The sequence below is a fragment of the Ranitomeya variabilis genome, chromosome 2, assembly GCF_051348905.1.
Source record: "Ranitomeya variabilis isolate aRanVar5 chromosome 2, aRanVar5.hap1, whole genome shotgun sequence".
NCBI lineage: Eukaryota > Metazoa > Chordata > Amphibia > Anura > Dendrobatidae > Ranitomeya > Ranitomeya variabilis.
The window spans coordinates 154,524,183-154,545,177 of NC_135233.1; the positions used below are offsets into that span (position 1 = coordinate 154,524,183).

The following is a 20,995-nucleotide window of genomic DNA, read 5'->3' on the forward strand; positions in this document are numbered from 1 at the left end:
ACACAGCAGGGGAACAGCTGACGTTACTGAACCCCAATAACAGAGGAGGGACTGTTGGGACTGTGCGTACAGCACTACCAGGCAACAACTAGCGGTGTTGGAGCCCAGGGACAGGTGGAGGAGGAGGAGGTGGAGGAGGTAGGAGGAGGTAGGAGGGATTGCCACACACACAGCAGGGGAACAGCTGACGTTACTGAACCCCAATAACAGAGGAGGGACTGTTGACTGTGCATACAGCACTACTGGACGGCAACTAGCGGTGTTGGAGCCCAGGGACAGGTGGAGGAGGAGGAGGTGGAGGAGGTAGGAGGAGGTAGGAGGGATTGCCACACACACAGCAGGGGAACAGCTGACGTTACTGAACCCCAATAACAGAGGAGGGACTGTTGGGACTGTGCGTACAGCACTACCAGGCAACAACTAGCGGTGTTGGAGCCCAGGGACAGGTGGAGGAGGAGGAAGTGGAGGAGGTAGGAGGAGGTAGGAGGGATTGCCACACACACAGCAGGGGAACAGCTGACGTTACTGAACCCCAATAACAGAGGAGGGACTGTTGGGACTGTGCGTACAGCACTACCAGGCAACAACTAGCGGTGTTGGAGCCCAGGGACAGGTGGAGGAGGAGGAGGTGGAGGAGGTAGGAGGAGGTAGGAGGGATTGCTACACACACAGCAGGGGAACAGCTGACGTTACTGAACCCCAATAACAGAGGAGGGACTGTTGGGACTGTGCGTACAGCACTACCAGGCAACAACTAGCGGTGTTGGAGCCCAGGGACAGGTGGAGGAGGAGGAGGTGGAGGAGGTAGGAGGAGGTAGGAGGGATTGCCACACACACAGCAGGGGAACAGCTGACGTTACTGAACCCCAATAACAGAGGAGGGACTGTTGGGACTGTGCGTACAGCACTACCAGGCAACAACTAGCGGTGTTGGAGCCCAGGGACAGGAGGGGGAGGTGGAGGTGGAGGAGATAGGAGGGATTGCCACACACACAGCAGGGGAACAGCTGACGTTACTGAACCCCAATAACAGAGGAGGGACTGTTGGGACTGTGCGTACAGCACTACCAGGCAACAACTAGCGGTGTTGGAGCCCAGGGACAGGTGGAGGAGGAGGAGGTGGAGGAGGTAGGAGGAGGTAGGAGGGATTGCCACACACACAGCAGGGGAACAGCTGATGTTACTGAACCCCAATAACAGAGGAGGGACTGTTGGGACTGTGCGTACAGCACTACCAGGCAACAACTAGCGGTGTTGGAGCCCAGGGACAGGAGGGTGAGGTGGAGGTGGAGGAGATAGGAGGGATTGCCACACACACAGCAGGGGAACAGCTGACGTTACTGAACCCCAATAACAGAGGAGGGACTGTTGGGACTGTGCGTACAGCACTACCAGGCAACAACTAGCGGTGTTGGAGCCCAGGGCCAGGAGGGGGAGGTGGAGGTGGAGGAGATAGGAGGGATTGCCACACACACAGCAGGGGAACAGCTGACGTTACTGAACCCCAATAACAGAGGAGGGACTGTTGGGACTGTGCGGACAGCACTTCTGGACGGCAACTAGCGGTGTTGGAGCCCAGGGACAGGAGGAGGAGGAGGAGGTGGAGGAGATAGGAGGGAGTGCCACACACACAGCTGGGGAACAGCTGACGTTACTGAACCCCAATAACAGAGGAGGGACTGTTGACTGTGCGTACAGCACTACCAGGCAACAACTAGCGGTGTTGGAGCCCAGGGACAGGAGGAGAAGCAGAGGAACACAATGTAGGCCGAAGCCTGATTGGAGAAAGTCGAAAGGGAACCTTTAACTCCCCCCCAAGGCGTTTGTAGCTGAAAGAGCCAGCTTGTGCCGCAAAAAAGATGCAAAAGGAAAAGGTGGCTCTTTTCATGATGCTCCTTGCAAACACAGAACTAAACACTTATAAAATGTGTCCCCTGATACCGTGTGACCGTCCCGGAGGTGGGACTTTCCTTCGTAATATGACGCAGCACAGCCGTCATTCCTACGTCCTTGGCGCTGTTCCCCGGCTCCTCAGCGTTGTTTGATTCCGTCCCGGAGCCTGCGCTGTTATGTTATCCCTTGGCCAGGCACACTTAGCGCTGCCCATCTTCTGACATCATTTGGTGTCAGGCTGGCTGCGCCTGTGCGGCCGCGCTGGCCGAGAGCCCGCCTCGCAGTGTCGTCTAATGTAATCCCACCGCGGGCCTGGGATCCGTGGCCATGCGCAGTGCATATCCTCGCCTCTCACTCCCCTCCCTACGGCTTCTTAAGACTGTGCGGTGTCACGGCCGTGGCATGCTATTAGGGACCAGCTGACACCGCACAGTCTGAAGAAGCCGTAGGGAGATGAGTGAGAGGTGGAGGTTCAGATATGCACTGCGCAACTCGGGAGAGACCGGGAGGCACTCCAGACCTGGTCAGACTGATAGGGACTTTTGACAATCAGTCTGACAAAATATACCAGATTATTAGGAGGCACTGGGGTGTGCTCCTAGCTGACCCTAATCTTAAGGATTTTATATCCCCGGCGCCTAGTATTACCTATAGGAGGGGGAGAACAATTGGGGACCGATTGGTACATAGCTTGTACCAAAAACCACAGGTAGCAGGCACATGGCTTGAGAGGAGACCAATAGGTTTTTTCAGATGCGGGAGCTGTTCCAAGTGCCAGTATGTCAGTCAGACTAAACGATTTAGGAGTGCGGCCAATGGTAGATGGTTCGACATCAGGGATTTCGGCAATTGTAAATCCACAGGGGTAATATATAAGATCACTTGCCCCTGTCCCCTTGACTATATTGGCAAGACTAAAAGAGAGCTGAAAACGAGATTTGGGGAGCATCTCGGAGATATTAGGCACAATAGGGATACCTCACTTGCCCGACATATAAATAGAGTACATGGGGGTGTCTTGGAGGGGATCACTCTGTGTATGATTGATTTGTTGAAACCTAAGATACGAGGAGGTAATTTTGATCAAGCCCTCCTCAAACGGGAAACAGAGTGGATCTTCCGTATGCAATCTATGACGCCGGGAGGATTAAATGAATCCCTTACTTACACGTGCTTTCTCTAATCTAACATACCTATTTGTTTTGCTATATATCCAATTACTATATTTTAACTTCTGTCCTACGCTACATTTGACAGTAAGGTACTTGAATTCTGGACTGCCATGCCATCACTCTACAGATTACATGTAGAGGTTGATTGTGACCATTATTTATTTTTATTTATTTTTTCCCTATCATTTTTTACTGCACAGACACTGTGTCATCGGTTTAAGTTGTATATTTATCAACTGGGCTACAATGGGGTTTTGGTTTGGATCTTAGCACGCTAGCGCCTATCCTCTGATTAGTGAATACAGTATGTGCGCCGTTCTTTCTGTATTACATATGCCTGGTACGCCGCTGCCGCTTTGACCATCTCACTAGGACTGGGCGCATGCGCAGTTCACTTTAACATATCAAATATGGCGGCGCCTAGCGCGAGTAGTGCTCTTGTGTTTGAGCTCCTGCGCTATGGAGGACATTGGCGCCGCCTCCTAGGCAGTGGGACCGGGGGCGTGCGTTATTCGGCGTTTCTGTATCAACTATGGCGGCGCCCACTATGTACCATGTGGCCTCTATCTACTGGTGGCCCCTTGCCATGTGCGGTATGTAAATCTACTTTTTTGATTTATTATTGTTTATTTATGCTGAGGGGTGGGAGCCCTCGGCTGATATGGACATTGGAATCTGCTATTTTTTCTGCACGTCTGTCGGCTGTGCCATTCCCGGTCTTTCTGGAAACTTGTGGAGAGGAGGGGCTCTGGTTGCCCTGCTGATTAGTCAGCAGGAGTTGCAGTGTAGTATATAAGTCCCGTCCCCGGGGATTCAAACAGGTCTGTCCCGCCATCAGGACACCTGCATCATTGACTCTCGGTTTATTACATCTATGTCTGCCCCCTGAGGAACCGTATGACGGGGAAACGCGTCGGGGCGTTATATTGACAGCTAAGTGTCTCCTTTGGGGAGAATATTTTTCTTACTGGCTGCCTGTGTTAGTACTTTAACAATCTCTTTTGGTCTAGCACATCATGCATTTGCATAAACACTGACTATTGACTACTAATCACTATTGGCACCTACATATGATCCTGTATGCAGTGGTGTCTCTACATTGTCTAGCTACTAAACATCATCTGGATAGTGTTGGCTAAAGCCATATGTATTCTACTCTATGCATAGTGGTGGTAAATATACACATTGTTTGCCAGGCAGTGTAGTTATGCAAAGTCTTATATCCGGACTGAACCAGGTCATTTTTATCCTTGTTCCCCTCTCTACCGAGGTCTCATTATTGTCGTACATTAATACATTCTTTATGAATATATATAAGGACAATTGTACAACAAAAAAATTTATGAGTTATTTTGGTTATACACCTTGAGTACACTACTCTCATTGGGACCATAAGTAGGGAGTTGGTAACATCTATATAGTGTGCACCTTAGTTTCTGCCTGCTTGTCCTTTCTTCATCTCTTTTTATTTGCTCATTGTTTTCTCCCCTTTAGTTGGCAGGGTATTTAATAGGGCCAGCAGGGGTTAGCCGCCGCGGAGTGGGGGCGCCAAATAAACTATCAGGGTGCCAACCTCCACTGTCAGGCAGGGCCAGTAGGCCAGTTTAGGGTAATCTATTAGGATAGGTGCACCTATATTGGTATCCCTAAATTATTTATACACTTTTTTCTTTTTTCACTGGGTTGGTATTTTTAATATATTGAATTAATAAAATTATATTTTTAAAGGGATTTATATGTTACGCATGCACTGCGCATGTCCATGGATCTCAGGCCCTCAGTGGGATTAAATCAGAAGACACTGCGAGGCGGGCTCTCGGCCAGCGCGGCCCACAGGCGCAGCCATCCTGACACCAAATGATGTCAGAAGACGGGCAGCGCTAAGTGTGCCTGGCCAAGGGATAACATAACAGCGCAGGCTCCGGGACGGAATCAAACAACGCTGAGGAGCCGGGGCACGGCGCCAAGGGGGTAGGAATGACGGCTGTGCTGCGTCATATTACGAAGGAAAGTCCCACCTCCGGGACGGTTTTACGGTATCAGTGGACACATTTTATAAGTGTTAAGTTCTGCGTGTGCAAGGAGCTAAACAAAAATAGCTACCTTTTCCTTGTGCAGCATTACTGCTGTACAAGGTGGCTCTTTCAGTAACAAACGCCTTGGGGGGGGGGACAGGTTCCCTTACATTTCAGTTGTTGTGTCAGCGTGGCGGTCACAGGACACATTGCCGGCTACACAGCTGGGGATCAGCTGACGTTACTGAAACCCAATAACACTGGGTCGTATGTTTTGACTGTGCAGACGGCACTTCTGAGCCTCAACTGGCGGTGTTGGAGCCCAGGAATTAAAGTTCAGGTGGTAGAAAGATGAACACAACAGGAGACCTGGATACTGTAGACAGTCACCTAATTATTTAATCAGGAAGAGGAGTGGCAAATTCCTGCGAGATCCAGGCCTTGTTCATTTTCAGGAAAGTAAGCCGGTCAACGTTATCGGAGGATAGTCGCATGCGACGGTCAGTTAGTACACCACCTGCAGCACTAAAGACACGTTCCGATAATACACTGGCCGCAGGGCAAGACAGCACCTCCAATGCATACTGGCTTAGCTCTGGCCATGTATCCAGCTTTGAGACCCAAAACTTGAAAGGGGAAGAGCCGTCTGGGAGTACAGCAAGAGGGCAAGACATGTAGTCTGTCACCATCTGAGGGAACCGTTGCCTCCTGCTGACTGGAGCCGTCTGTGATGGTGTAGACTTTTGTGGCGGGCACAGAAAACTGTGCCACAGTTGGGCCATACTGGTCTTGCCTTGGGCAGAGGCACTGCTTCTGCTCCCTCTTTGTGCAGAGCCTCCACCACTGCCTGGACGCACTGAGCTGCTTTGGAATGCACTAGCAGCACTTCTCTCAGTTGGAATGGAGAAGATGATGGAATTCACCAGTGTGTCTTGGTACTCCCGCATTTTTCGCTCCCGGTTCAACGGTGTGATGAGGCTTTCTACGTTGTCCCGGTAGCGAGGATCGAGGAGGGTGAACACCCAATAATCAGACATGTTGTGAATGTGGGCGATGCGGCGGTCGTTTCTCAGGCACTGCAGCATGTAATCCACCATGTGCTGCAGACTGCCAACTGCCCAAGAAACGCTGTCCCCTGCTGGAGGCGTGATCTCTGCCCGCTCGTCATCACCCCACCCTCGCTGTACACACTGAGTACTGGACAATTGTGTAACTCCCTCCTCTGGACGGATGTCTTCCTCCTCCATTGACTCCTCCTCATCCTCCTCACAAACTGTCCCCTGCCTACGCGTTTGTGAGGAACCACGTGGCGCTGACTGTCCAGAAGATGATGGAAATGCTGAATCCTCATCCTCCACCTCTTCCACAACATCATCCCTTAGCGCTTGCAGTGATTTTTCAAGCAGGCAGATAAGGGGGACAGTCATGCTGACTAGTGCATCATCTGCACTCGCCATCCGCGTGGAATAATCAAAGGGACGCAAAACCTGGCAGACGTCATTCATAGTGGCCCACTCTGTGGTTGTGAAGTCTGTACGGCGCTGACTGCGACTTCTTTGCGCCTGAAGCAGGTGGTCCTCCATTACAGCTTGCTGCTGCTCACACAACCGCTCCAACATATGTAACGTGGAATTCCACCTGGTAGGTAGGTCACATATGATGCGATGTTCCGGCAGGCGGTGTCGGCGCTGCAGAGCCGCAATGCGCGCTTTTGCCGTGCTGGAACGCCGCAAGTGAGCACACTCTAGGCGGACCTTGTGCAGCAGTGCATCAAGATCCGGATAGTCCCTCAGAAAACTCTGCACGACCAAATTGAGCACATGTGCCAGACATGGGATGTGAGTGAGGTTGCCGAGGCCCAGAGCTGCCACCAGATTTCGGCCATTATCACACACTACCATGCCTGGCTGGAGATTCGCTGGCACAAACCACACATCGCTCTCCTGCTTGATGGCATTCCAGAGCTCCTGCGCTGTGTGGCTTCGATTCCCCAAATAAATTAATTTCAAGACGGCCTGTTGACGTTTGGCCACGGCTGTGCTCATGTCGGTCGTAACAGGTACACGTTCATCACGGGTCCATGTGGAGGTGGACTGTGACGGCTCCTGCAGTGATGATTCTGAGGAACTGGTGTAGGAGGAGGAGTCAATGCGTACAGAATGGATTCCTGCAATCCTTGGAGTGGGCAGGACACGTCCTGCGCCACTCGCACGGTCTGTACCCGGCTCAACGACATTAACCCAATGGGCAGTGAGGGAAAGGTATCGCCCCTGTCCATGTTGACTGGTCCACGCATCGGTGGTGAGGTGGACCTTGCTACTGACGGCGTTCAGTAGCGCGTGTTTTATGTGTCCCTCCACATGCTTGTGCAGGGCAGGGACGGCTTGCCTGCTGAAGTAAAAGCGGCTGGGCACATTGTACTGTGGGACTGCCAATGACATCAAGTCACGGAAGCGGTCAGTCTCCACCAGCCTGAATGACAGCATTTCCAGTGACAGAAGTTTGGCAATGCCTGCAGTCAGAGCCTGTGCTCGTGGGTGGTTTGACGAGAAAGGCCGCCTTTTCTCCCATGCCTGTACTACCGATGGCTGTAGACTGGGCTGGGAGTGTGTGGATGACTGGGAAAGTGGTGCTGCGGGTGGAATTACAGCGGGTCTCTGGACAACAGGGCCAGAGGTTCTTCCACGGCGATCCTGGGAGGAAGTCGAACCAGCTGCGTGTGAGCTGGAGGAAGAGGCAACACGAGCTGAAGAGGTGGTAGCTGCCGCTGTTGGGTGGCCTAGGTCTTCAGTGTGTTTTTCTAACTCCGCCGGGTGCCTGGTGCGCACATGTTTCCACATGTTGGAGGTATTGAGGTTGCTGACATTTTTCCCTCTTTTTACTTTGTGATGACACACCTTGCATTTGACATAGCAAATGTCATCTGCAACTGTGTCCAAAAAGGACCAGGCACTGCAAGTCTTGGGAGTGCCCTTTTTGGCTTTTGGAAGAGACATGCTCCTAACGGGTGCCAAAGCGGAGGCTGCAGGATCCGCAGTCTTCCCCCTCCCTCTCCCTCTTTGGGCCGTACGGGGAATCTCTTCCTCAGAGCTGCTCCCACCACCTTCCTGTCCCTCACGCCAAGATGGGTCAAGGACCTCATCATCTACACTACCCTCTGCCCCCAACTGCTCCTCCTGGGTAGTCTCAGCAGCAGAGCACGCACCAGTAAGTGGCACCTGAGTGTCATCATCAGCTGATGCGGCCTGCGATGTGGTGAACGGAGCCACTGGCCCACCCGCCTCTTCAGAGGAAGAGAGAAAAAGCTGTTGGGCATCACTGCACCCTGCCTCTTCTTCCATTTCTCCAATGCTGCTTGGCTGGCCCCCTGTTTCCAAGCCAAGAGATTCAGAGAACAGAAGTAGAGACGGCTCCTGTCCTGGGCTCTCTGTCTGCCTGGGCAATTTGGCAGGTGGTGAAGAGACAGATGGCTGCTCTCCAGTGCTCTGTGTCTGAGAGGATGTGGCACTAATTGAAGTTGATGCATTAGCTGCCATCCATCCGACAACGGCTTCAATTTGTTCTTCACGCAGCAGCGGTGTACGGCGCTCTGCGACAAAGCTGCGCATGAATGACTGTTCCCTTGTGAAAGTGGGTGCTGATGAGTCACCGGTGCCCGCAGCAGGCACAGAATCCCCACGTCCCCTCCCTGCTCCGCGCCCACGCCCACGCCCACGTGCCTTACTCACTGCCTTCTTCATCTTGGTTGACTGATAAAGATAAGCAGAAAAGTACTAACGGATTTGTGTGCTTATTCCTGAACAACTCCTCCTAACAGGTATAAGAAACACTAATTTTCTAAAGTGTGGACTAGACTTTAATATGAGCTAATGTGGCCTACACAAATGTAAAGTGGTGTCACTGGTGTGTTTGGTGAACTTTATTATTTATTTATTTTTGGGGGGCTGAACTGACAACAGATAGAGCTGCAGTCACACGGAGACCGTGCAGACAGACGTAAACGGCGCTGCAAGGCCCAAAAATCCTCCTCTACGTTATCCTATGTAGTGTTTTTCCACAAGTTAGCTGGAGACGGGTGGAAAGACACTAATAGGAATTTTTTGAAAAAATGTGCAGCAGCCTGCACTACTTAAAACAAAATGAAAATTGATTTGGCGGTATGACGCAGTGAAGAACCCTGAGCTGGAGACAACTAGGCTATGGCTGCTCACAGACTACAGGGCGAGCTGCAGTCACACGGAGACCGTGCAGACAGCCGTAAACGGCGCTGCAAGGCCCAAAAACCCTCCTCTACGTTATCCTATGTAGTGTTTTTCCACAAATTAGCTGGAGACGGGTGGAAAGACACTAATAGGAATTTTTTGAAAAAATGTGCAGCAGCCTGCACTACTTAAAACAAAATGAAAATTGATTTGGCGGTATGACGCAGTGAAGAACCCTGAGCTGGAGACAACCAGGCTATGGCTGCTCACAGACTACAGGGCGAGCTGCAGTCACACGGAGACCGTGCAGACAGCCGTAAACGGCGCTGCAAGGCCCAAAAACCCTCCTCTACGTTATCCTATGTAGTGTTTTTCCACAAATTAGCTGGAGACGGGTGGAAAGACACTAATAGAATTTTTTTGAAAAAATTAGCAGCAGACTACACTACTTGGAAAAAAAAAAAAAAAGAACAGTATGAGGCAATGAACCACCCTCCCTGAACTGAATACAACCAGCTATGGATGGCCTATGTGGCTGCACTCAGACTAGAGAGTGGGCTGCACTCACACACACACACACACAGACCTTGCAGATCGCTGTGAAAACAGCGCTACAAGGCAAAAGCAAGGTGAATAGTAGGTGAACACAGCGGTTGCTAAATTAGCCTTTGGAAAGCACAAAGAAGCAAATCGCTATCTCTAAACTGGCCCTCAGTCAGCAAACAGCGTCCTGTCACTAACTGAATTCACAGCAGAGTGATCGCAAAATGGCGCCAGCGACTTTTAAACTGCATCATGACATCATTTCAGCAGCCAATCACAGCCATGCCAGTAGTTTCATGCCCTCCATGCTGAACAGGATGTGCCCACACTTGGAATCATTCTCATTGGATGAATTTGTGCATTTTGAATCTGGGAACTTCCGATTCCGGTATCCGATACGCGGCAAGTATCGGAATACCGGTATCGGAATTCCGATACCGCAAGTATCAGCCGATACCCGATACTTGCGGTATCGGAATGCTCAACACTATACATCACACTAACAGCACACTGGGTTAACAAAGTGGAAGCTGGGTCCCAGCCTGATCTTGGGATGGTGCACGTCCGACCAACCCCAAGTATTGCGGGCCCTACCTCAATCTGGGTTGCCCCCACAGACTTCAGCTCCTGCAACTCCTCCTCTTCAGCCTCCATCTCCGCAAGTAGCACATCAGTCACCAGCTGGAAGCACTGCAGCACTGCCTCAGCCAAGCTGCAACAGGCTGTGCTGAAGCTAATATGCTTAGGTGACAAGCCGCACAATGATGAAGATTTGTGGACAGCTCTGAAAGAGCAGGCAGATCTGTGGCTGACACCGCTGAACCTACAACCAGCCATGGACATGTGTGACAATGGCTGGAACCTGGTGGCTGCTCTGTGTCGAGGCAAGCTCTCACACGGGCCATGCCTGGCCCATGTGCTTAATGTCATTGTTCAACATTTTCTGAAAAGCGACACGGAGGTGCCAGATCTGCTCTGCGTACCCATTTTAGAAAGTCAGCTAGAGCTTCATCCGCTCTGGAAGTGCTCCTGTAGCATTCGCAGCTTCTGGCACAGCGACTGGTGTGTATTGTCCTCCCCATGCATTGGGACTCTACACTGCATATTTTGGAAAGGACTTGTGAGCAGAAAAGGGCAGTTATGGACTACTAGCATCAACAAGGTCTTCGGAATTCAGTTCTGACTTCACACATAAGATCTCAGGAGTGTACATGGATGTCAGACATGTGTACCATCCTCCAAAACTTTGAGGAATTCACCAAGATGGTGAGCGGCAATGATGCCATAATTAACATCTCCATCCTGCTTCTCTGTGTTCTAATATTAATAGTTATTTATATAGTGTCAACATATTTACAGTTTCAAACACAACAGACCTAAGTCACAACGATAACAATAATACAATAATTAAAAAGAAATAAAACTACCCTGCTCATGACAGCTTACAATCTACACTAAGTAATAACAATAACAATAATTAAACCGAAAACAAAACATCCTGCTCGTGACAACTTACAATCTACAATGAGGTGGGGGAGATAAAAACTACAGGGGAATGTATTTACAATGATATTAATTAGGTTTGTCGAAAGTCGTGGAGCCCTGAGGACAAGGAGGAGGGGGAGACCATGGTCAGTTGTCCTCTTGGTGAGGACACGGAAATATCGACTGTTTGCAGTCTTGCACGCATGGCTGAGTTTGTTATGCTGCCTTTCCCGTCACCCTCGCGTTCTCAAAATTTTGGGCAACTTCTGAATGTAACTGATCCTCATTGCTGCAGTTCCTTTTAATCCTCGTAAATTTACCAGTAGGAATTGACTTGATGGAGTGAATAGGATTGCTGCTATTTGCACACAGCATTGTGCTCCCTATTAAGGGCTTCCTATGTTGAAGATCATGGTGCCATTTTCACACGACAATTTGACACCCAACAACAAAATTAGAGAGGTGTGAATATGAGTGAATTTTAATTTAAATGAGTCATTGTTGACATAAACCATAAAGTTGGGTATGGCAGATACATCACCTATCCATATACGATGTACAACATGTCTCAAAACTTACATAGGATGAAAACTTAAGGTTCGTATATCTGAACATTTGTATGATATTTGTAACACTAAAAATACTGACAGCAATATCTCATCGGCAGCTAAACATTTTGTGTCATCAACGTAACACTTCTATTTTTCAGACTTTTGAAATTGAGAGGGTTAATCAACCCTTTCGTGGAGGACAAGCCTCCTTACTCGTGAAGCTTTTTGGATCTATAAATTAGGGATCAGATCTGCAGGTTTAAACAAACGGAATGAAATTATGTTTCATTATTGAGTGCGTATTAGCCATATTTCTCCATAGTAGGGTTTATGTTATATATATGTTTTTTCATCTGGATCATTTTTGTTATATATTAGGGAATTTTCTGAGGACCTGTTGCTTTTTTGTCATGTGACACTTGTAACTGTTCATGATTGGTTTATTTGTATATTTAACCTGTTTGTTTGTGGAGAGACTAGCTCAGACTAAAAGATCGCGAATGTGGTCGAAGCTCATCGCTTTCTCTCATCTTGCCTTTACTCATGCAAGCCTGAGGTCCATGCTGTTTTACCTTGTCTATATAAAGCATTTGAATTTTATCCATGAGCTGGAGCCAAACTTTTTATTTTTTTCTTGTGTTAGGGTAAGTTCTCATGGCACGAAATCAGATTTCACTGTGGAAATTCTGCAGGGTTTCCACACATTTTACCCTTTGCATTGCATAGGAAGAAAACAGTGGTTATATCCACACGCAGCATAATTTAAAGGGATTGTCTGGTCTTAAAACTACAAGTCTGCAGTCGCGGTACGTGACTGAAGACTCGTGAATCCTCACATCGCATGTATTGCTCTCTGTGAGGATTCTCCGGTGCTGGGGGGCACTGTTCATGTGACTGCAAGTATGTGATATGCATACCGCCAGCCACATTCCAACTAGACAGTTTCCAGCTGCACTAAATTCACTTTGTGCGTATATCGCATGCTTGCGGTCACATGACTGCCAGCACTAAAAACTCCTCACAGCGTGCAGTGCTTATGTTGTGACTAGATGGTGGTGCGATTCTAACGCATCGGGTATTATAGAATATGTATGTAGTTTATTTATGAAGTTTTCAGAATAATGCAATTTATACAAAGGATTCGGCTGTCCGCAACCAATTAGCAATGCGTGGTTCAAATTCCACGCCAATTCGCGGGCGGACTGCCCTCTTTAACACATACCACGATTCATGATGTACAGATACAGCAGAGAAATATAACACAGCCAAGTAGCGTATAACACAGCCCACGTAGTATATAACACAGCCCACGTAGTATATAGCACAGCCACGTAGTATATAACACAGCCCGCATAGTATATAACCCAGCCTACATAGTATATAACACTGCCCATGTAGTATATAGCACAGCCCACATAGTATATAGCACAGCCACGTAATATAGAGCACAGCCAAGTTGTATATTGCCCAGCCAAGTAGTATATTGCCCAGCCACATAGTATATAGCCCAGCCATGTAGTATATAGCCCAGCCACATAGTATATTGCCCAGCCACGTAGTATATAGCACAGCCACGTAGTATATTGCCCAGCCACGTAGTATATAGCAGACACGTAGTATATTGCCCAGCCACGTAGTATATTACCCAGCCACATAGTATATTGCCAAGCCCCGTAGTATATTGCCAAGCCACATAGTATATAGCACAGACATGTAGTATATAGCACAGACACATAGTATATTGCCCAGACACATAATATATAGCACAGCCACGTAGTATATTGCACAGAGACGTAGTATATAACACAGTCCATGCAGTATATAACCCAGGCCACGTAGTATAGAGCACAGCAATGTAGTATATTGCCCAGCCACGTAATATATACCACAGCCACGTAGTATATAGCACAGCCCACATAGTATATAGCACAGAGATGTGGTATATAACACAGCCCACTCAGCATATAGTAATGTGGGCACCATATCCCTGTTAAAAAAAGAATTAAAATAAAAAATAGTTATATACTCACCTTCCGTCGGCCCCCCGGATCCAGCCCAGGTGTTTACCGATGCTCCTCGCAACGCTCCGGTCCCAAGAGTGCATTGCGGTCTCGCAAGATGATGACGTAGTGGTCTCGCAAGACCGCTACTTCATCATCTCGCGAGACCGCAATGCATGGACCGGACCATCGCGAGGAGCGGGAAAGGCCTGGGCTGGATCCAGGGGCCGACAGAAGGTGAGTATATAATGATTTTTTAGTTTTTTTTATTATTTTTAACATTAGATCTTTTTACTATTGATGCTGCATAGGCAACATCAATAATAAAAAGTTGGTCAAATAGGGTTAATAGCAGCCATTAACGCGGTGTAACGCAGCCATTAACCCTGTGTGAGTGATGACTGGAGGGCAGTATGGAGCGGGCACTGACTGCAGGGAAGTAGGGAGCGGCCATTTCGCGGCCGCACTGTGCCCGTCGCTGATTGGTCGTGGCCGTTTGACCGCGACCAATCAGTACTTGGAATTTCCGTGACAGACAGACAGACGGAAGTGACCCTAAGACAATTATATAGTAGATGATTCATAAATCTGTGGTCACATATAGTTTACCCTCATCATAAAGTACTTTAAGACCACACAACCCTTTTAGCATGTTGTACATTTCCAACGTGAAGTGCTGGTCAATTTGTTCTGTGGATTCTCATTGAAGACTGTGATGCTTCTGTGATACACAGTGGATTTTCAACCGTGGACATGGCCTGTGGAAACTTACCTTACGTGTTCACGATGATGACGCTCTAAATGCTCATTCTCTTTCCCTTTCTATTTCAGAAAAGTCGAGCCATCCAAAAGAAATATTACATATCTGGAAGTAAAGTATAAAGAATGATGGATGGTAAAAATGAACTATTTCATGAAAATAAAAATATATAAAATATCTAGTCTTAAAGCATGTGGTTTTTTAAAGATCTTTTCTTCCACCAGAAAAGGAAAATGCTTAAGTATGCTTCACCACCAGCTTCTTTTCTATATGGGGAACTTATGATATGGTCATCTAAGGAATAGCTTCTCAAACTTTTTCTACAGGGGTCGCATCAGCCAGACCAATTAATGAGGAGACTCAGCAAATAGACCAAGACAATTTCTGGCCCTTATCATCTCTGGTGGAAGTCAAAACTAAAATTAAAAATATTTCTCAATTTTCTTTTTTTCATCTCCCAATATAACTTGGAATAAGTCAATTATGTTAGTTAAATTAAAGATTGCTGCAGCCATAGAAAGAAGTGTAAAGCACTTTATATTTTATTTACTGTATTCTTTTTGTTTTATGAACTTTTAGAAAACCCCTTCAATGTACAGTCATGGCTGAAAGTGTTGGCAGCCTTGAAGTTGTTTCAGAAAATAAAGTATTTCTCTCAAAAACTTATTGCAACTACACGTTTTGTTATACACATTTATTTCCTTGGTGTGTATTGGAACAACACAAAAAAAAATAGAAAAAAAGGGAAATTGAACATAATTTCACACAAATCCCCCAAAATTGGCTGGACAAAATTGTTGGCACTCTCAACTTAATATTTGGTTGCACACCCTTTGGAATTAATAACCACAGTCAATTGCCTCCTATAACCATCAACAAGCTTATTACACCTCTTACAGGAATGTTGGACCACTGTTTTTTTTCAAATTGCTCCAGGTCTCTCATATTTGAAGGCACCTTCCACTAACAGCAATTTTAAGATTTCTGCACAGGTGTTCAATGGGATTTAGATCCAGACTCATTGCTGGCCACTTCAGAACTCTCCAGCTCTTTGTTTCCACCAATTTCTGGGTGCTTCCTGTAGTATGCATGGGATCATTGTCCTGCTGGAAAACCTGTGACCTTGGAAAAAACTCAGTTTTATTATGACACTTTGCACTACATGGCGACCAAAATCCTTTGGTAATCTTGAGATTTCATGATCTCTGCACACAGTCAAAGAACTGTTTTCGATAAACAGTAGAATGGTGTGCTTTACCAAAAAGCTCTACCTTGGTCTCATCTGTACACAAAATGCTTTCCCCGAAGGATTTTGGCCTAATCATCTACATTTTGGCAAATTTCAATCTAGCTTTTTTTTTTCTCTGTGTCAGCAGTGGGGTCCTCCTGGGTCTCCTGCCATAGCGCTTCATTTCATTCATATGTCAATGGATAGTTCACTCTGACACTGCTGCACTGTGAGCCTGCAGGACAGATTGAATTTTTTGGAACTTGATTAGGGTTGCTTATGCAACATCTGGACTATCCAACGTTGCAACTTTTAAATTTTTCTCTGGCGTCCACATACAGGGAGATTAGCTACAGTGCCTCGGGTTGTAAACTTCTTGATTATGTTGCACATCGTGTGGACAAAGGAACATCAAGATCTCTGGAAATAGACTTGGAACCTTGAGGTTGTTGAAATTGTTCAACAATTTTGGTTCTCAAGTCCTCAGACAGTTCTCTTCTCCTCTTTCTGTTCTCCATGCTTATTCAATCTAGGAGTTCTGTGGATATCACCCACGCTGCTGTAAAGATGAATGTCCAGGCATATTAAAGATAAAGATGATAGTTTATTCTCAATGTGTTTCAAAGTCACTAGGACTTTTCATCAAAAGCATATCCTGAGGAAGAAGTCCTAGTGACTTTGAAACACGTTGAGAATAAACTATCATCTTTATCTTTAATACGCCTTGACATTCATCTTTACAGCTGCGTGGGTGATATGCACAGAACTCCTAGATTGAATATTCTGACTTGTCACAGACTGACCTGGTGGATCTGCGGCAGCTGTCAAAACTCCGAGTTTGTTATACGATATTTTCTTCAAAAAGATAGATGAGTTCCTTCCTATTGTATATTTGAAATCTCCATCGGATAAGACCCTATTGCGCTTTTTCTCTCCTACAGTGTTCTTTGATGTTCTCCGTGCTTAGCGTGGCACACACAAACACACAATGCAGAGATTGAGTTGACTTCTTCCCTTTTATTTGGTTTCAGGTGTAATTTTCATATTGCCCACACCTTCTACTTGCCACAGGTGAGTTTGAATGAGCATGCTTGAAACAAAGTTGCTTACCCACAATTTGGAAAGGTGCCAACAATTTTTGAGGTTTTGTGTGAGATTATGTCCACTTTGCCTTTTTTTCCTATTTTTTGTGTTGTTCCAAAACACACAATTGAAATAAACATGTGTATAACAAAAAATGTGCAATTGCAATAATTTTCTGGGAGAAATACTTCATTTTCTGGATGCCAACACTTTCAGCCACGACTATATATATCTGTTGATCTGTCTAAAAAGCCTTGCCACTGTATGATGGCCATACGTAGCCCCCACACTGTATGATGGCCCTATTAGTCCCCCTGCACTGAAAGATGGCCCCCAGTAGTCCCTCAGCACTGTATGCTTGACCTCCAGTAGTCCACACACATTGTATGCATGGCCCCCAGTAGTCTCCTAACACTGTATAGATGGCCCCAAGTAGTCCCCCCACACTGTATACATGGCCCCAAGTAGTCCCCACACACTGTATGCTTGGTTCCAGTAGTCCCCCCACACTGTATGGATAGCCCTGAGTAGTCCCTCCATGCTATAAGCATGGCACCCAGTATTCCCACACACTGTATGCATTGCCCCATAGTAGCCTCCCAATATTGTACGCATGGCCCCATTTTAGATTTCTAAAGATGCTATTGACAAGAAATTCTCACCAGATGTCAGTAACAACCCATCCAAATCACACAGGCAAACATATCAAACCATAGATATCCATAAATTAAGTTATGTTTCATAATGAAAAATTACACAGGTAAAAAGTATTAAACATGCTTACAGAAACTAAATTGATACTTACTACAAAAGCCTCCCAATATAGTATGCATGGCCCCACTTTAGATTTCTAAAGGTGCTATTGATAAGAAATTCTCACCAGATGTCAGTAACAACACATCCAAATCACACAGGCAAACATATCAAACCAGAGATGTCCATAAATTATGTTTCATAATGAAAAATTATACAGGTAAAAAGTATTAAACATCTTAAAGAAACTAAATTAATACTTACTACAAAAGCTTTTGTTGGTGATGACAGCTTCAAGATGCTTACTGTATGGAAAAACTAGTCGCATGCACTGCTCATGAGTGATTTTGCCCCATTCTTCCATACAATCACCCTTCCAATCCTGAAGGTTCCGTAGGCTCCTTTTATGAACTCTAAGCTTTAGGTCCTTCCATAAACTTTCTATTGGATTCATGTCAGGTGATTGTCTGGGCCATTCTAGCAGCTTTATTTTCTTTCTCTTAAACCTATTGAGGGTTTCCGTGGTGATGTGTTTAGGATCATTGTCTTGCTGAAATGTCTATCCTCATTTCATCTTCATCATCCTGGTTGATGGCAGCAGATTTTTTATCAAGAATGTCTAGGTACATTTTTCCATTCAACCCTTCCTTAAATTATCTGAAGCTTGCCAGTACCCAGTAGCTCTGAGGGGCCCACCCGGAGCTACGCTACGGTAACTGCGCGCGCCGATACAGTTACATCCTGCGACAGAGCAGGGAGAATCAATCTAGCCAATACAGCTGACCGTGGTGATGAGGGAAGGAGCGCTGCGCTCCTTCTCCCATCATCCCCCACATCGTCTGACAGCGGGAGCAGGGAGCGCCGCTGGAACAAGGAGGAAGAGAGGTGAGTATTTATGGTGGGTTTTTTATGGGGGTGCTGTCTTATATACTGGATCTGCCTTTGGGGGGTGCAGCCTTATATACAGGATCTGCCTATGAGGGGGCTGCCTTATATACAGGATCTGCCTATGGGGGGTGCTGCCTTATATATAGGATCTGCCTATGGGGTGTGTGTTGCCTTACATACAGGATCTGCCTATGGGGGCTGCCTTATATTCAGGATCTGCCTATGAGGGGTGCTGCCTTATATATAGGAGCTGCCTTACATACAGGATCTGCCTATGGGGGGGTTGCCTTATATACAGGATCTGCCTATGGGGAGTGCTGCCTTATATATAGGAGCTGCCTTACATACAGGATCGGTCTATGGGAGAGCTGCGTTATATACAGGATCTGTTTATGGGGGTGCTGCCTTATATACAGGATCTGCCTATGAGGTGTGTGCTGCCTTACATACAGGATCTGCCTATGGGGGGCTGCCTTATATACAGGATCTGCCTATGGTGGGGCTGCCTTATATACAGGATCTGCCTATGGGGGGTGCTGCCTTATATACAGGATCAGCCTATGGGCTGGTGTGCTGCCTTATATACAGGATCTGCCTATGGGGTGGGGTGCTGCCTTATACTACAGGATCTGCCTATCCTATGGGGGGTGCTGTCTTATACTACAGGGTCTGCCTATGGGGGTGCTGCCTTGTATTATATTGAGGACTATTTGGCACATTATACTATATGGAGGTTATCTATGGGGGCCATCATACAGTGCAGATTACAGTGAAGGGGCCATTTTACAATGTTGGAGCCATCAAACAGTTTGGAGGCTACTAAGGGGTCAGTATACTGTGTGGGTGGTACTATACAGTGAGGGGGCATTATACTGTATATAAGAGAACATCATGCTGTGTATAGGGGAGCTGCACAGGGGGGAGACTCTGAACATTATTAACCCCTTACTGACATCGGACGTACTATCCCGTCCGATGTCGGCTCCCCTGCTTTGATGCAGGGCTCCGCGGTGAGCCCGCATCAAAGCCGGGACATGTCAGCTGTTTTGAACAGCTGACATGTGCCCGCAATAGCGGCGGGTGAAATCGCGATTCACCCGCCGCTATTAACTAGTTAAATGCCGCTGTCAAACGCAGACAGCGGCATTTAACTACCGCATCCGGCCGGGCGGCCGGAAATGACGTCATCGCCGACCCCCGTCACATGATCGGGGGTCGGCGATGTGTCAGGACAGTAACCATAGAGGTCCTTGAGACCTCTATGGTTACTGATCGCCGGTAGCTGTGAGCGCCACCCTGTGGTCGGCGCTCACAGCACACCTGCATTTCTGCTGCATAGCAGCGATCTGATGATCGCTGTTATGTAGCAGAGGCGATCGTGCTGTGCCTGCTTCTAGCCTCCCATGGAGGCTATTGAAGCATGGCAAAAGTTAAAAAAAAAGTTAAAAAAAATGTGAAAAAAATAAAAAAAATATAAAAGTTTAAATCACCCCCCTTTCGCCCCAATCAAAATAAATCAATAAAAAAAATCAAACCTACACATATTTGGTATCGCCACGTTCAGAATCGCCCAATCTATCAATAAAAAAAAAGCATTAACCTGATCGCTAAACGGCGTAATGAGAAAAAAAATCGAAACGCCAGAATTACGTTTTTTTGGTCGCCACGACATTGCATTAAAATGCAATAACGGGCGATCAAAAGAACGTATCTGCACCGAATGGGAATAATTAAAAACGCCAGCTCAGCACGCAAAAAATAAGCCCTCAACCGACCCCAGATCATGAAAAATGGAGACGCTACGAGTATCGGAAAATGGCGCAATTTTTTTTTTTTTAGCAAAGTTTGGAATTTTTTTTCACCACTTAGGTAAAAAATAACCTAGTCATGTTAGGTGTCTATGAACTCGTAATGACCTGGAGAATCATAATAGCAGGTCAGTTTTAGCATTTAGTGAACCTAGCAAAAAACCCAAGCAAAAAACAAGTGTGGGATTGCACTTTTTTTGCAATTTCACCGCACTTGGAATTTTTTTCCCGTTTTCTAGTACACGACATGGTAAAACCAATGATGTCGTTCAAAAGTACAACTCGTCATGCAAAAAAAAAGCCCTCACATGGCCAAATTGACGGAAAAATAAAAAAGTTATGGCTCTGGGAAGGAGGGGAGTGAAAAACGAACACGGAAAAACGAAAAATCCCACGGTCATGAAGGGGTTAAATGTAAAGTGGGCACTTATTGTTATAGGGGAACTCAGGTTACTGTGACTATTAAAGGGGCACACACAGGATATTATTACTTTCTAGGGGCAAAATACGGGCATTGTTTTCTAGGGCACTAGTGCAGCGCCCCAGAGTCCTGGTCGTTGCAGTACTGTGGCTCCGCCGCTAAGGGGGGCTATGGTACGTCTGATGGCACTGAA

At 46.9% G+C, this 20,995-nt stretch overlaps 1 protein-coding gene across 5 annotated transcripts in view; it reads left to right on the forward strand.

Moving 5' to 3' along the window:
• Positions 1–20,995, forward strand: part of LOC143804720 (solute carrier family 22 member 2-like) — a 283,856-nt gene that overhangs the window by 210,486 nt on the left and 52,375 nt on the right. Inside the window, exon 11 of one of the 5 annotated variants that reach the window (XM_077283101.1) lies at positions 14,693–15,081. The exons of the other annotated variants lie outside the window; for them this stretch is intronic. Within the exon in view, the coding sequence (XP_077139216.1) occupies positions 14,693–14,750 (58 nt within the window). The 3' untranslated portion in view covers positions 14,751–15,081. Of the gene's footprint in view, positions 1–14,692; positions 15,082–20,995 lie in introns of those variants that run through there. 5 annotated transcript variants of the gene reach the window in all.